The sequence below is a fragment of the Rattus rattus genome, chromosome 2 (genome assembly GCF_011064425.1).
Source record: "Rattus rattus isolate New Zealand chromosome 2, Rrattus_CSIRO_v1, whole genome shotgun sequence".
Classification (NCBI taxonomy): Eukaryota; Metazoa; Chordata; class Mammalia; order Rodentia; family Muridae; genus Rattus; species Rattus rattus.
Genome location: NC_046155.1, coordinates 150053134 through 150067091, shown reverse-complemented (window position 1 = coordinate 150067091; position 13958 = coordinate 150053134). Strand labels below are relative to the sequence as shown.

At 46.1% G+C, this 13958-nt stretch overlaps 1 protein-coding gene across 1 annotated transcript in view; it reads left to right on the top strand.

Annotated features, from left to right (window-relative positions):
- Positions 1 to 3906: 3906 nt before the first annotated feature.
- Positions 3907 to 13958, top strand: part of Prmt3 (protein arginine methyltransferase 3) — an 89012-nt gene continuing 78960 nt past the window's right edge. Inside the window, exons 1-7 of the mRNA XM_032893541.1 lie at positions 3907 to 4043; positions 4119 to 4251; positions 5884 to 5966; positions 6696 to 6745; positions 7695 to 7797; positions 11828 to 11987; positions 12973 to 13114. Coding sequence (XP_032749432.1) covers positions 4019 to 4043; positions 4119 to 4251; positions 5884 to 5966; positions 6696 to 6745; positions 7695 to 7797; positions 11828 to 11987; positions 12973 to 13114 — 696 coding nt within the window. The 5' untranslated portion in view covers positions 3907 to 4018. The remainder of the gene's footprint in view (positions 4044 to 4118; positions 4252 to 5883; positions 5967 to 6695; positions 6746 to 7694; positions 7798 to 11827; positions 11988 to 12972; positions 13115 to 13958) is intronic.

Genomic DNA, 13958 nt, shown 5'->3' with positions numbered 1-13958 from the left:
AGCTCTAAAGCTAGGAAGTGGCAGGGCCGGGATAAACCCCACTCAGCCTGATCCCATTGCTTGTATTTAGTGCGTGCGTGCGTGCGTGCCTGTGTGTGTGTGTGTGTGTGTGTGTGTGTGTGTGTGTGTGTGTGTGTGTGTGCACGCGCCAGAAAGGCCAGAATTGGGCATCAGATCCCCCAGACCTGGAGTTACAGACCACCTATGTGTGTGCTAGAAACACATTGTTCAGGTCTTCTTAACCACTGAGCCATCTACCCAGCTCCCTGCAGCTGCTTCTTTAACCACTCTGTTAAAGTACCCCATGTCCATCTATTTCTAGAGGTTTCCAGTTAACTTAGGATATTGTGTATGCATAAAACTGAAATTCTCGTGTTTCTCTCTTGGTCCCAGGCCCTTGCAATTGCAAACAGTGGTTAATCTAAAACTCTCAGACACTAAACTGGGAAAGACTCTAAAATGGAGGAACCCTGTGGTGCACTTTTCTATTCTTTTTCTTTGGGGGAGTGTTTTGGGTAGTCCAGGCTGGCCTCAAATTCAACAAGCAGTCCAAGATGACCTTAACTTATGACTCTTCTTCCTCTACTTCCCAAGTGTTGGGATTATAGATTTGCCCCATTATGCCTGGTTTCTGTAGCGCTGGGATTGAACCCAAGGCTTTATGCAGGCTAGGTAAGAAGTCTACCAATGGAACTATGTTACCAGCCTGAGGTGATCCATGTTAAACAGGCAGGAAAGGAAAACAGGGAGGGGAGGGGTCAGTGCCCAGAGGAGCACATTGTGCCAGTTCCATCATGGGACAGGTGCAACTTCTGTGCTGGGGTAACGAAGTCACTTGACTTCAATGACTGTCTATTGTCCCGATCACACCTCAACTTCTGGTGGGTGCTGTTGAGTGAATACCATTCCCTGTGGTATGGCTTTATATTCTTGGAAGACAATGGACATTGCCAGTGTTCAGTCTTCGCGAGCAGACTGGGATCTTGGCATGTGAGCTTCAAGGAGGCAGAGCTGGATGCATGCCTGTGATCCTAGCACTAGGGAGGCTGAGGCAGGAGGATCAAGGTCTTCCTGGACTGCATAGTAAAACCCCATCTCAAAAACAGAAGTTTTCTTCCTGCTGGTGGGGCTCTCTTGTGGCTGGGCTTGGAGGAGCCTGGATGTGTTTCCACCATAACAGTCTTGGGCTTTGAGAAGCTTTGGGGATACCCGTAAGAATACACTGAGCCTTGGGGGCTCTGAAGGCGGCTAGAGTCGGTGGCCAGTTTTAAATTTCTCTCTACTGTTTCTGCGCATCAAACATTCAGGAGAGAGCAAGTCCACAGTCAGATCTCAATAACAGAGTAGAGTGAAAGTAAAAGGATCTATCTTCATGTTTAGGAGAGAAAAATAGCCCACGCCTAAGCCCTACACTGTCGGGAGATGTCAGCCTCACAGAGGGTTCTGGCCCACTCGCCCTCCAGACTGGCATTACTGTCACCGTTAACATTTGGGCATCACTATGATTCAGCAGGCTCCTTCAGCAGAAGAATGCGGTTGCTAGGGAAAGAAGTTTATGCAAGGAGAGTTGGATGGACCCAGATAAGAAAGGCTGTATATTCATTACTTTGTTCAGAGGTGCTTATCAAGATGGCAATAGACCAGTGAGCAGTCTGCTAGCCAAGGAGGGCCAGCAGACTTCTGGCAATGTCCTGGGATGTCAGGGAGCTTCAGAAGGTGACATGTGATAGACTCTGTTCTCTTCTGTGAGCCGGACTGCGGAATGTGGTACTTGGGAAAGGAGAAAAAGAAGAGAGGAAGAGGAGGGAGAGGAGATGAAGAAGGTAATAAATGGTAGCAGTAAGGAAGAAAGGTAGGGTGGGTGGGTGGGTGGGGAAAGGGGATACCATTTGAAATGTAAATAAAAAAATATCCGATTTAAAAAAAAAAAAAAAGACACGGGGCTGTGCCTGGAGCAACATAACCTGTTTTTAGACGTGGTGATGTGACAGGGAAGAGGGGTGTCTTAGTTGGGGTTTTATTGCTGTGAAGAGACACTATGAACAAGACAACTTTTATAAAGGAAAACATGTAACTGGGGCTGGCTTACAGTTCCAGAGACTTAGTCTGTTATCTTGGTGGGAAGCATGGTAGTGTGCAGGCAGACATTGTGCTGGAGGAGCCGAGAGTTCTACATCTTGATCCGAAGGCAGTAGAAGGGGATTGGACTCTACGCTTCCTTGAGCTTGAGCATAGGAGGCCTCAAAGCCTGCTCCCACAATGACACACCTCCTCTCACAAGGCCACACCTACTCCAACCCGGCCACGCCCCCTCATAGTGCCACTCTTCATGGGTCAAGCATTCAAACACATGATTCTGTGGGAGTCATACTTATTCAAACCATCACAAGGGGTAGGAGGACTGTACGAGATGGGGAGGACTGGAAGGGAAACTGTCTTCTGGACATACCAGGACCTCTGCACTCATAAAGCTTACAGCCGTGGATGTGTGCACAAGATATGCAGTCAACATTCTAACATGGAGTGGCTGGGGATTCTTAAGCACCCACTCCTAACTGAGGAGCCGTGGGCAGTGGATGTTTCTTAGGGAGTTTCTTTAAGACTGTAGCCTCTGGTAGGTTGGCCATACTCCAGTGGTTGTCCCCACACCCAGAATATGTGGACCCCAGAAACTGGAATCCATGTTACTTTTCTAAAAGGCTACAAAGGTGAGGGTTAAAACCATGGGGGCAGATGGATGGATCTGAGAGGAATTAGGGGAAGGGTGGGGAGAATATGATCAAAATACACTGTATGGGGTTCTCAATAAAAATACTTCTTAAAATGGTGATGTGAGCAAAATCCTGTGGGGGGAGGGGAGAGGAGGAACTGCCCACTGAAGAGCTTCAATGATCAGTAGTACAATGGCTTGAGGATGTGCATGGTGGGAAGTTGAGCTGAGCTGTCAGGTATTATGCAGACCTAACTGGTCATGCAGAGTCCAGTTTCAGCTGCAGCTTGGAGGCATTACCTACCCAGAATTACTGCTGCCCATCTGCCTGAGGGAACTCCACGGTTAGATACTAGGCATATTAGAGAGGAATCAGCCTAAGAAGCAGGAACCCTGGTATGCTCCCTAACCCACAGGCAGGCAGAGGGCATCCTTTGTTGGCACGCATCACACATAGTCCACCTGTTTCCATGATATGGGCTCAAGCAAATGCCAAACTTTTCACACACAGGCTACTGCAGTCATGAGCCTGTTTTATCAGTCAGGAAGCTAAGGCTGAGAGAAGGCAGGCTACCTGCTCATGTTAGAATTCGGGGCTGGAGAGATGGCTCAGAGGTTAAGAGCACTGACTGCTCTTCCAGAGGTCCTGAGTTCAATTCCCAGCAACCACATGGTGGCTCACAACCACCTATAGTCAGGTCTGGTGCCCTCTTCTGGCCTGTAGTTGTATACATGCAGGCAGAAAGCTGTATGATGTATACATAATAAATAAATAAATTGGGGTTGGGGATTTAGCTCAGTGGTAGAGCGCTTGCCTAGCAAGCGCAAGGCCCTGGGTTCGGTCCCCAGCTCCGAAAAATAGAAAAAAAAATAAATTAATTAAAAAAAAAGATTTATTTTAGAATTCTAGCTATTCAGAAATGCGGTTCAAACTCAGGGGTGTTTGTAAAGACAAAAGTGGTTCTCATCACTTTAGCACCCTTAGTAGCGGTTGGGGCTTGGCCTCACGTGACATCAGCATACAGTTTAACGGAGCTTCCTTATCTTCCCTGAGCCTCCAAGCCTGGCCTGCATTGGCCACCAGAGGGCGCTGCGACAAGTAGCGTTCAACCTTGCAAGCTCTGGCTGCCTCGGTTGCGCAAGCGTCGATGCCGGGAAGCGGTGCCCCGCCCCCTAGGCCCACGTGACCCGGAAGCGCTTCCCAGCCGGTTCACGGTCCGCGTGTTGGTTGCTTTGGGGCTACCGCGCGCCCGCGCTCGTTCCCAGCTCCGGTCCCGCGCTGTGCGGTCGCGCGCTTGGTCGGCGGCCATGTGTTCGCTGGCGGCGGGGAACGGTGGGTCCCTCGCGTGGGCTGCGGGGCAAGGGTGGGTGGGCGCGGGTCCCGGTGCTGACAGTGTGTGCTCTGCAGGACAAGGCGCGGAGCTGGGGCCGGAGCCCCTGGAGCTGTCGGACAGCGGAGACGACGCGGGCTGGGAGGACGAGGACGCGGACGCTGAGCCCGCGCAGGGCCGGCAGCACACACCCTGCCTGTTCTGTGACAGGTTCGTGCCCGTGTGGGAAGCGCGCCGCAGCGCGAGCGAGCACGTGGCGGGCCTGAGGTTCCGGCCCTCGCGTGACGACTGATTGACAAGGGGCTGTTCTTGTGGTCCGGGGGGCGGAGCCGCGAACCGCACTGGGTTTGCCTCTGCAGCCCAGTCAACCCCACCTCTCACCCCTTCTCCCTCCAGATACCAAGCCAGGCCTGGCAAACCATCTTTCTGGAGGCTGAGGCAGGAAAATGGTCACGAATCCCAGGCCAGCCTGAGTCACCTAGCTAGACTCTTTCGAAAACACCCCCCAAAAATCTGAACTCCACACCTTAGTCCTAAATTAGGGATGCAGTCCTTTGATTCCATGAAGACACTGTCTGGGTGGTTTTTATTCTGTTCCTTGGGTACCAGACTTTGAAGGCGCATGGTCTGGAAGAGCGCTTCCATTTCTGCCATCCTATAATATGACCAGTAATGTTCTCATGTAACATTCAATTGAGCTATTTAAACAGGCCTAGATCATTTCCCTGATTTAGGGAGGAATTGATGCCCTTTTGCACTTAGGGGAGATGAGGCAGCAAGAGCCACCAACTTGTTCAAGGTCACGAAGCTGCAGTTTATAGTCTTAGGACACACCTCTTTTCACTTGAAACCTTACATTTTAGATTGAAGTGACTTTGTTGAAAAAGGAGTGATTGACATTGATCAGCGCTGAGTCCCCGCCCCTTGTGTCGGTTGTATGGTGCTGGCTGGTAGCATATTAGCATTCCTACGTGGCACCTCGTTGGAGGAATGATTGCCCACTCATATTTATTGCGCATCCGTGGTGCAATGCCCTGTGATAGGCTGCGAAGAGGATCCAAATGACCTATCTTGACAAACGTTTGTTGAGAGTTGCCTGTGTGCTAGGCATACAGAAGAGAAGTGCGGAGTCTCTGCAGTTTATTCGTTCGTGTCCTTCAGTGTTGGAGGTTACGTACAAAAGAAGTGTTATTCTTCAAGTTGTAATGCAGGTGCTGTGGGACAACCAAGGTCACTTGAAATCTGGCACTTTGGCAGTGTGCCAGCTGCATAATTGTGTGCTTTGTGTCTAAAAACACTATGCTGGGTTCAGAGGGAGAAGAAGGAGGCTCGCTCAAGTAGGGGACTTTTGTGACTTTAGAGAAACCAAATATATCAGAGAGAGCTTTGTTACCCAGAAGGCTCGGGGTAAATTTGGGATGTTCAGTGTGGTTTTATAAACCAGCTGCTGCAGTGTAATACAGGAGGGAGGGAGTACCTCAGCGGGCCCATACAGAGGCATCCCCCTGAGGAATCAGCCATAGGACAGGCTTAGTGTAAAAGGGAGTTTATCTGAGACATGGGGAAGGGGGAAGAGGCAGAGAAAGGGGGACAGGAGGACAGAAAGAAGAAGAGGGGAAAAGGACAGCTGGGGACACATGGGATATGAGAGACAGAGAGACAGAGAGAGAAAACACGAGAACATGGAGAGAGAGAGAAGGTGGTGACAGGAGGTGAGAGAGGGAGAGGGAAAGGGGAGGCTGTTGCTAGGTAACTGTTGGGCGGGGCCTGGAGGAAGTGCTAACATCCAGTATTTTGACGACCTCTGAGACTGTCCCATGAGGCTATTGCTTGTCTCTTCAGGCTCTTCACATCTGCTGAGGAAACGTTTTCACACTGTAAGTTGGAGCATCAATTTAATATTGATGGTATGGTCCACAAACATGGTGAGTATCTCTTAGAGTAAAGACAAGTTTTCTTGTGAAATATAGATTCAAATTTTTAATTTTCCAGACCCTTTATTTTTTTTGCGTGTGTTTCCCTGAAGTTGGCGTCAGGTGTCTCCCTCAGTTGTACTCCACCTCATGTATTGAGGCAGGGCCTCTCACTTGAACCTGGAGCTCTCTGACTCAGCTGGCCTCGGTAGCCAGCTTTTGAGAAAGATCCCTGGCTTCTGCCTCCCAAGCCTTGGCATTACAAGAGGCTACCACCTAGGCCTGGTGTTTTATATGGTGCTGAGAATCGAAATCACGTCCTCATGGCTGTTGTGTGAGCACTCTTACCCATTCGGCCACAGGTCTGACAACCTGAGTTTGCTTCCCAGAGCTCACACAGAGGTGGAAGAAGACAGCCAATATACAGAGCTATTCTTTGACGTCCACTTGTGTACTGTAGCATACCCTATGTACACACATCACACTCTCCCTCCCCTACATACATTTTAATAATAAAAAATTTTTTCTAATGAAATACAAAGAAGCATTTTAAAACTTGTTACCTGTGGTCAGTTCTCATATTAAGTATTTAAAAGTATCAAAGTTGCAGTTTCTAATCCTTAATGCAAAAGTCCAAATAATAAGTGATACTTTAGAGGTCAGAGACACCTCATTGGAAGAGGAGTTAAAGATCAGTTAAAACATTGTATTAAAATCAGTGAATTATCTCTTTTCCCACAGGACTGGAATTTTATGGATACATTAAACTAATAAATTTTATTAGACTTAAGGTAAGTTGGAAACCTAATAATTTTATTTAGGAATTTTTAGAGTTCATAGAGACTGACGCTGTGCTGATTATTTAACAAATTTGACACTTTTTTTTTTAAAGATTTATTTATTTATTACATAGAAGTACACTGTAGCTGTCTTCATACACACCAGAAGAGGGCATCAGATCTCACTACAGATGGTTGTGAGCCACCATGTAGTTACTGGGAATTGAACTCAGGGCCTCTGGAAGAGCATTCAGTGCTCTTAACCCCGAGCCATCTCTCCAGCCCAAAATTTGACATTGTTCATATTGTGGGAATTGTGGGCATGAAGAAAGAAAGAGTGCCTTGAAGCTCCCGGTGGAGGTGTCCCCTGTCGTGTTTAACTAAGTGGATCAGTACTGTGCACAAAGCAGTGTCAGATAAAAGGAAAACTATCAGTAAAATCAAATAATTTCTAGTCTGACTCAAGTACTTTGGATATTGGGTTTTTTTAAAAAATTTTTTTCACAGTTTATTCTTTTTTTAAACGTCTATTTTATTTTATGTATATGAATGTTTTGCCTGCATGCTTAATGCCTACAGAAGCCAAAAGAGGATGTCTGGATCCTCTGGACTTTGGGTTAGAGATGGTTGTGAGCCACCATGTGGGTGCAAGGAATTGAACGCAGCTGCTCTGTAAGGGTAGCCAATGCTCTTAACCTCTCAGCCATTTCTCCGTCCTGCATTGTTTAATTTTTTTCAAATGTTTTGTTCTTTGTCTTATTGAAATGAATGTTTGAACTGATGTCACTCTCTCAGCATTAGACAATGTAAGAACGACCGTAGCCATTTAAAATGGCGGGTAAACACAGGTGCACCAGTCTTGTGCAGACTTGAGTTCTCTTTTGCTTAAGTTCCTCACTCTTTCTTTGGGAGCTTTGTCATTGCATACAGTGAATACAATGTGCTTTATCTTCATGCCCAGAATCCTACTGTTGAGTACATGAATTCCATATACAACCCTGTGCCTTGGGAAAAAGATGAGTACCTGAAGCCAGTGTTGGAAGATGACCTTTTGCTTCAGTTTGGTAAGATGAACCTTCTCTAACTGCTTTAACTAGCCTCAGGCTGTTTGTTACAGCAAATGAAGTGTGCTGTGAAAATGGACCTTAGTCATTCCCCTTCAAGCAGTGATTTTGCTTTCCATTTTTTTTTTTTTTATACCTGGAGAATTTTATTGCTTGGTGTTATTGCAAAAGTGGGAAGTGGCATTTTTCATTATTGAACTCCACATAAAACTCTAGATAAAAGCATGCACCACATCTCACCTTTATCAAGTGGTAGACTTTCAACAAATTGCTTTCCATTTTTATGTGGTTGATTAAACAGTAGATGATTCTGAAAGTAGCCAGTTTATAAATTTTAAGATGGCCGCTGTTCTGGGAGGCCTGATGAAGCATTGTGTCAGTTTGTCTCTTCCTGACGTGTGCTTCCTGTGTGTGCCCACTTTGTTGTCGCAGTTACAGGATTGACTATTGCAGCACCACATGCTCATGTTCAAGGAGACTGTATTCATATCCTTTCTCCTATTGCATCTTGTTAATAGTTATTGTTAATCATTAAGTCTTTTTCTGTATTCAACTTATTGATTACATTGTATGATGGATATTGATTAAACTTTATGATGGAAAACATGGGTCATAGCCGGTTCAGTTTTAGGCATCCACTACAGATCCATCCTCCATGGATAAGGGCTTCATCTCTAAAGACCTCAGCATTCACACAGAGATGAATCACAGGTCTGGGCATGTAGCTGAGCCAATGAGAGCTTGCCTGCCATGAACTAGTTGTAGGTTTGACCCCGAAGTACTCCCAGCCTCAGCAAGACTGCATTCTCGATGCCCATGGTCAGGGTATAGACTGACCCTCCCAATTCCAGACACATAGACGGAGTATAGACAGCACTGTAGCTTATTTCAGAGTGGGGAAGGGAGCTACGTACTGTCTCAGAAATGAGTGGCAGGGTAAACTGTGGGCATCCGCATTGGCGCAGTAGATCCCTCTGAAGGGCACAGGCATCCCTGTGGACTCTGAGAGGATTGTCAGAGCTCAGTGCTTTGTGCAGTAAAGACCACACCTTCCAGGGGCTGGGACTGCTCCTCTCTCCCTTTCAGTTTGTAAGATTAACATCACTGAATGGCGATGCATATTAATGTTAAATTATGACTGATTCTTATTGTAGCAGAAATAAAACCGTTTGCCCACTAGCTTGAATTTGGAAACAAAGTACAAAGTAAGGATTTGTACTAGTTTTGTGGTTGCCGTGACCAGATACCCAGAAGATGCAAATGAAGGGAGGAAAGACTTACTCTGCTTCCACACTGGCAGGGAAGACATTGCGTAGGCAGCTGGTTACACTGGGTCTACGCAGAAAGCCTAGAGTGCATAGCAGGCGGGCTTAGGTAGGGTTGGAGAGGTGGCACAGAGGTTAAGAACACACTGCCAGTTCTGTTCCCAGCTTTCAGATGCAGCCCACTAACAATTATAACTCCTGTTCCAAGGGCTATGATTCCCTTCTGGCCTTTGTGTGTGTGTGTGTGTGTGTGTGTGTGTGTGTGTGTGTGTGTGTGTGTGTCCGCATGCAAACTAGCTGACACATACACAAATACAAATAAATAAAAATTAAATGTTATTTGCACTGGGTTCTACTTTTTTAAAGGTTCTACAGCTTTCTGAACAGTGCACCAGCTGGAGATTGAGTGTTCAAACGTGAGATAGCTCTGTTGTCCGGATGTGAAGGGAGGTCAGTGATTGCACTGTGTGTTTGGTGCGGCTTGGGCTCTAGCCTCCCAGAGGAGCAGTGTGTATGGGTTAGCTTAGCTGTGTGTCCCAACCTTGAAGTTTCCATAAAGATCACTACTACAGAGCCTGAATGAGGGTAGGCACTGTCCCAGTGCTGCACAGAGGAGGAAACAGCGTCAGCAGTGTTTGTTGCTTTAGGTAATCTTAATGAAATCTCCTGCTGAATCTGGGATTTCTTAAGACTCACTGGTTCCATCTCTGTTTGCAGAGTTATTTACACACTAGAAATTAATGATGAAATTTTGAAAATCGAGATTTTTTTTTAAACCTAAGATTTTGGCTGTGTTGTAGGATCAATAATAGAATATTTGTGTCTTGCCTGGGATGGGAAGGTGTTGGATATATAGGAGTCCTTATCTGTACTCTCTCTTTAAGGAAAGGCTTCTCTTCCGTATTTGATGAAGGTGTGATTGAATGTGACCTTCTGGTTCAGGGTTATGAGCCTGTGAACAAAGACATTGAGAAATGGCTGTTGCAGTCAAGCAAATTAGCATCCAGCAATTTAGCCACCACCATTTTTATTGTGCTAAGAGCACATCACTCTGCTCTGCTGCGTTGGCACATTTCACACACACCAAGGCATTACCTGTCGTCACATGGTTGGTGAGACGTTCTGAATGTACTGGTCTGAAGTGAAAGTTTACAGCCCTAGCCTGTGGCAGCACAATTCTCAATTCTCTCTCTCTGTCAGGTCTGTGTTTTGTTCTTGATTGCTGTTTTCCCCACCCCCACAACATTTTCATTGATTCTCTGGGAGTTCCACATCATATATCACATCACATCCCAGTCCTATGCTGGTCCCCCACTTGTACCCTCTGTACTCTGATCTTTAAATTGAACGGAGTCATTCCCCTCCCACCTCTGTCAGAAGCCTTCCGTTATAGGGAGCATCCCATCATCCTTTTTAAGAGTCTCTTTGGTGGCTTTTTTTTTTTTTTTTTTTTTTTTTTTTTTTATGGCTAGCTTGACTGTGGAGGTAGGGGAGAGGGAGAGGAAGTGGGATTGTCACAGAAGCCTTCCATGTCCCTCTTAACTATGTGTTTAAAGTCATCAATATCATAGCAAAAATAGTCAAAGTAGCCTCTATGTTCTTCATAGTCAGTGGAGAATGGATCATGGGCTTCCACACAGTTACTGGCATTAGTACAGACCATGTACATGCACCACCACTCACCCACAGTAGGACCATGGTCCTACACAAAGGCCTTAGAGGCTTCTTGAACCCTGGACATCACCCTGGAATCAGGAAGGAGCTCAAGCCACTCTTATCAGTATGGCCTCCAGTGGCAGCATGGCCTACTGACATCATCAACATGGTTTCAGGCTGCTGGACAAACTCAGGACATCTGCAAGGCCTTTGGTGCTAACTTGGACCATGGACATCAACACAGACCCCAGCTACAGTAGGGCTTCAGACCCAGATATGACATCAACACAGACCCCAGCTACAGTAGTGCTTCAGACCCAGTTCCTTTTGGCAGCAAGGAACTGGACATAACCATGGCCTCAGGTGGCAGCGAAGGCTACTCACATCACTATGCCCCCAGTGGCAGCACGGCCTGTGGATAATGTGTCTTCAGGCTGCAGCACAAACCATAACATCTACATGGCTCTTGGTGGTAATATGTACCACACACATCATCATGGCTCCAGTGGGGCACAGCTGTGGGGTCTTAAGCCTGATTGGTTCACCCTGCTGCTGGCTCTTCTGCTACAGACCCAGCCCCTGTAAGAGCTGTTTTAAATGCACATGTAAGTGAGATTTTTGCATTTGCCCCTTTAGTGTTGGCCTGTTATCCTTCACACACTGCCCTCCAGGTTCATTCTTTTACCCAGCAGGATGACCTATGAGTCTAACTATATGACTTTGAATTGGTCATTTAGCTTTTTTGAAATTTATTTTCCCTGTGTCCAAAACAGGAGTAATTATTTGCGCCTCAGGTTGTTTTGAACATGAGATGTGGCGTACTGTGTACACACTTGAAAGCTTATGATAAACATTAGGGTTTTTGTTTTTTTTGGTTTAGTTTTTGCATACATGCATATGTTCCGTTTAGCTAGCTGATCAGAAGCAGACTATCCTACTCCATGATATCAAATCAAAGAACTTGGACACCAAGTATGTAAAACGTGCTCTTAATACTTTTTCTCACTTGACCATGGTAGACAGGCCCTTAGGCCTGTTTCTTTCCAACCTGTGTGTCCCCGCTGTGCTGCTGTGAGGTGGCCTGATAATAATGTCCGTTCACCCTTTAGATGTAGAAGATCTTTATGAGCCAGTGTCTGCTCCCTTCACATACCCCAATGGACTCAGCGAAAACACATCTGTTGTTGAGAAATTGAAGCTCATGGAGGCCCGGGCGCTGTCTGCTGAGGCGGCTCTGGCTCGGGCGCGTGAGGATCTGCAGAAGATGAAGTAAGTTCTTATCCAGCCAAACCCTGCTTTAGGTGGCGCATGGGATAGTTACTGCTAGGAACGCCTGGGGTGTCAGACACTCAGCGTAGATGCTTACCTTAGGAGTATTGATGACGTGCGGCATCCCGTGGTGTGCTGTAGAATTGCATTTTTCTGTACTTGTAGAAACCTCGTAATTGCTTTGCACACGTGGCTGTTCTCGTGTCTGCCCTTCGATTTCCTTGTCTCTAGTTGGTTCCTTCACCTTAACCGTCCTAGCATTTCAGAAATGGAAGGATTGTTATTTTTTTACGTTTTGGAAAAATATGTTGAAATGTTTTTTAAAAAACCAAAATGTGAATGTGGCAGTAGTGTAGAAGTTAACCAAGGGACCAGATGGGGACAGTTTTTTCCCACTGACAGGCATTCTCCTGGAGTCCCTCATTTCCTGGGGAACTTGTGAGTTCAGATGTTAGTGTGGAGGTGGGCCCAGGCCTTCACATGTGTATCCGTAGCATGTGTGCCGCCCAGCTTCTGCCTGCAGGGTGTGTGAGCTGCTTGACAGTACCTGAGTTCTGTTTGGTGGCGGGCCAGAGTGTCTGGTGCCAGGGAGAGCAGAGTCCATCCGAGTTCCTAGTTCCTAGCTTGACTTTCTGCCCTTTTGACTTCCTCCCTCTTGTGTACCTTGTAGATCACACCTGGGTGTGAGAACTGGAGAGGATAGGGTCTTCTTTCTCCCTATACCCTATATAACCCATTTCAAGAACATTCATAGTTGAAATGGGCTCCATTAAGGACATTTAGGACAGTAGGGGAAATACATTTGATAAAGTAGTGTATTGCTTCTGATCCAGCAGGGGGCGCTGTGGGGCGCTTCAGCTAGAGGGAAGGCTGTAAGATGCTGGGCACACTGCCCTTCTCCCCCTCCCCTTTATCACCCTCCAGCCTTGCCTTTTCTCATGGTCCAATAAATCTGTCTCAAGGGTGTATTTCAAATTGATTACAGACAATTTGCTCAGGACTTTGTGATGAACGTAGATGTCAGAACCTGCTCCTCCACGACTACCATTGCAGACCTGCAGGAGGACGAGGATGGCGTCTACTTCAGCTCCTATGGGCATTATGGGATACATGAAGAAATGCTAAAGGTTGGACAGAGTGCATATGCATCACATCTGCCAAAGGGAGAACCCTACAGAATAGGCTTTTTCTTAATAGTCGTATGCGTGTGTGCGTGTGTGCGTGTGTGTGTGTGCGCGTGTGTAGTTCCAAAATGAGAAGCTTACAGAGGTGTCAAAGCCCCATAAATCCTATGCACATCAGGATTCATTTTTCTTTTGAAGCCACTTTTTCCTTGAAATTGAGCACTGGAGCAAACAACTGCTTGATGGCTCAGGTCTTCCCAGGAGCTCTCTGTTACACAGTAATTAAATGGCAGGCCTACTTTCTTCAATGGAAAAGAAACTAGTTTAGTTTTTAAAATAGTAGTGCTGACTTAGTTTGCACAAGTAATGATGTTATAAAGGTTAATTTAAAATAGTTCTTACAGTATTCGTGGCATGACTTATAACCCACAGAATCACTGATCATAAGGAAATGTTTCCTAGTGCGGTCAGACCTGATGCTTTTGTCTCTTCAGTTTTAACAGTCATAGTGATCGTGCCCATGTAAGATAGAAGTAGTTTCTGACTTCATCTACTGACTGTACATTTTATCAGATATTACCGATCACAATAGTAAGTTTTAACTCAGCAAAACTGACTATACCCAGACTAGCATAACATAAAATAAAGGTTGAATTGTAAGATTTACAAAAATTTTTAAATGTTTACCTCCAGGAATATTAGATGCTACCTTCTCTTTTCTTAAAATCGTTCAATAAAATTCCTTTTCTGAATCCTCCCTCCCAAGATTATTCTGCGTAAAGGAAGCCCAAGGACTGTAAAGCAATGTCATGGCATTATTAATGCTATACCACAGTTGCTCTCCCCT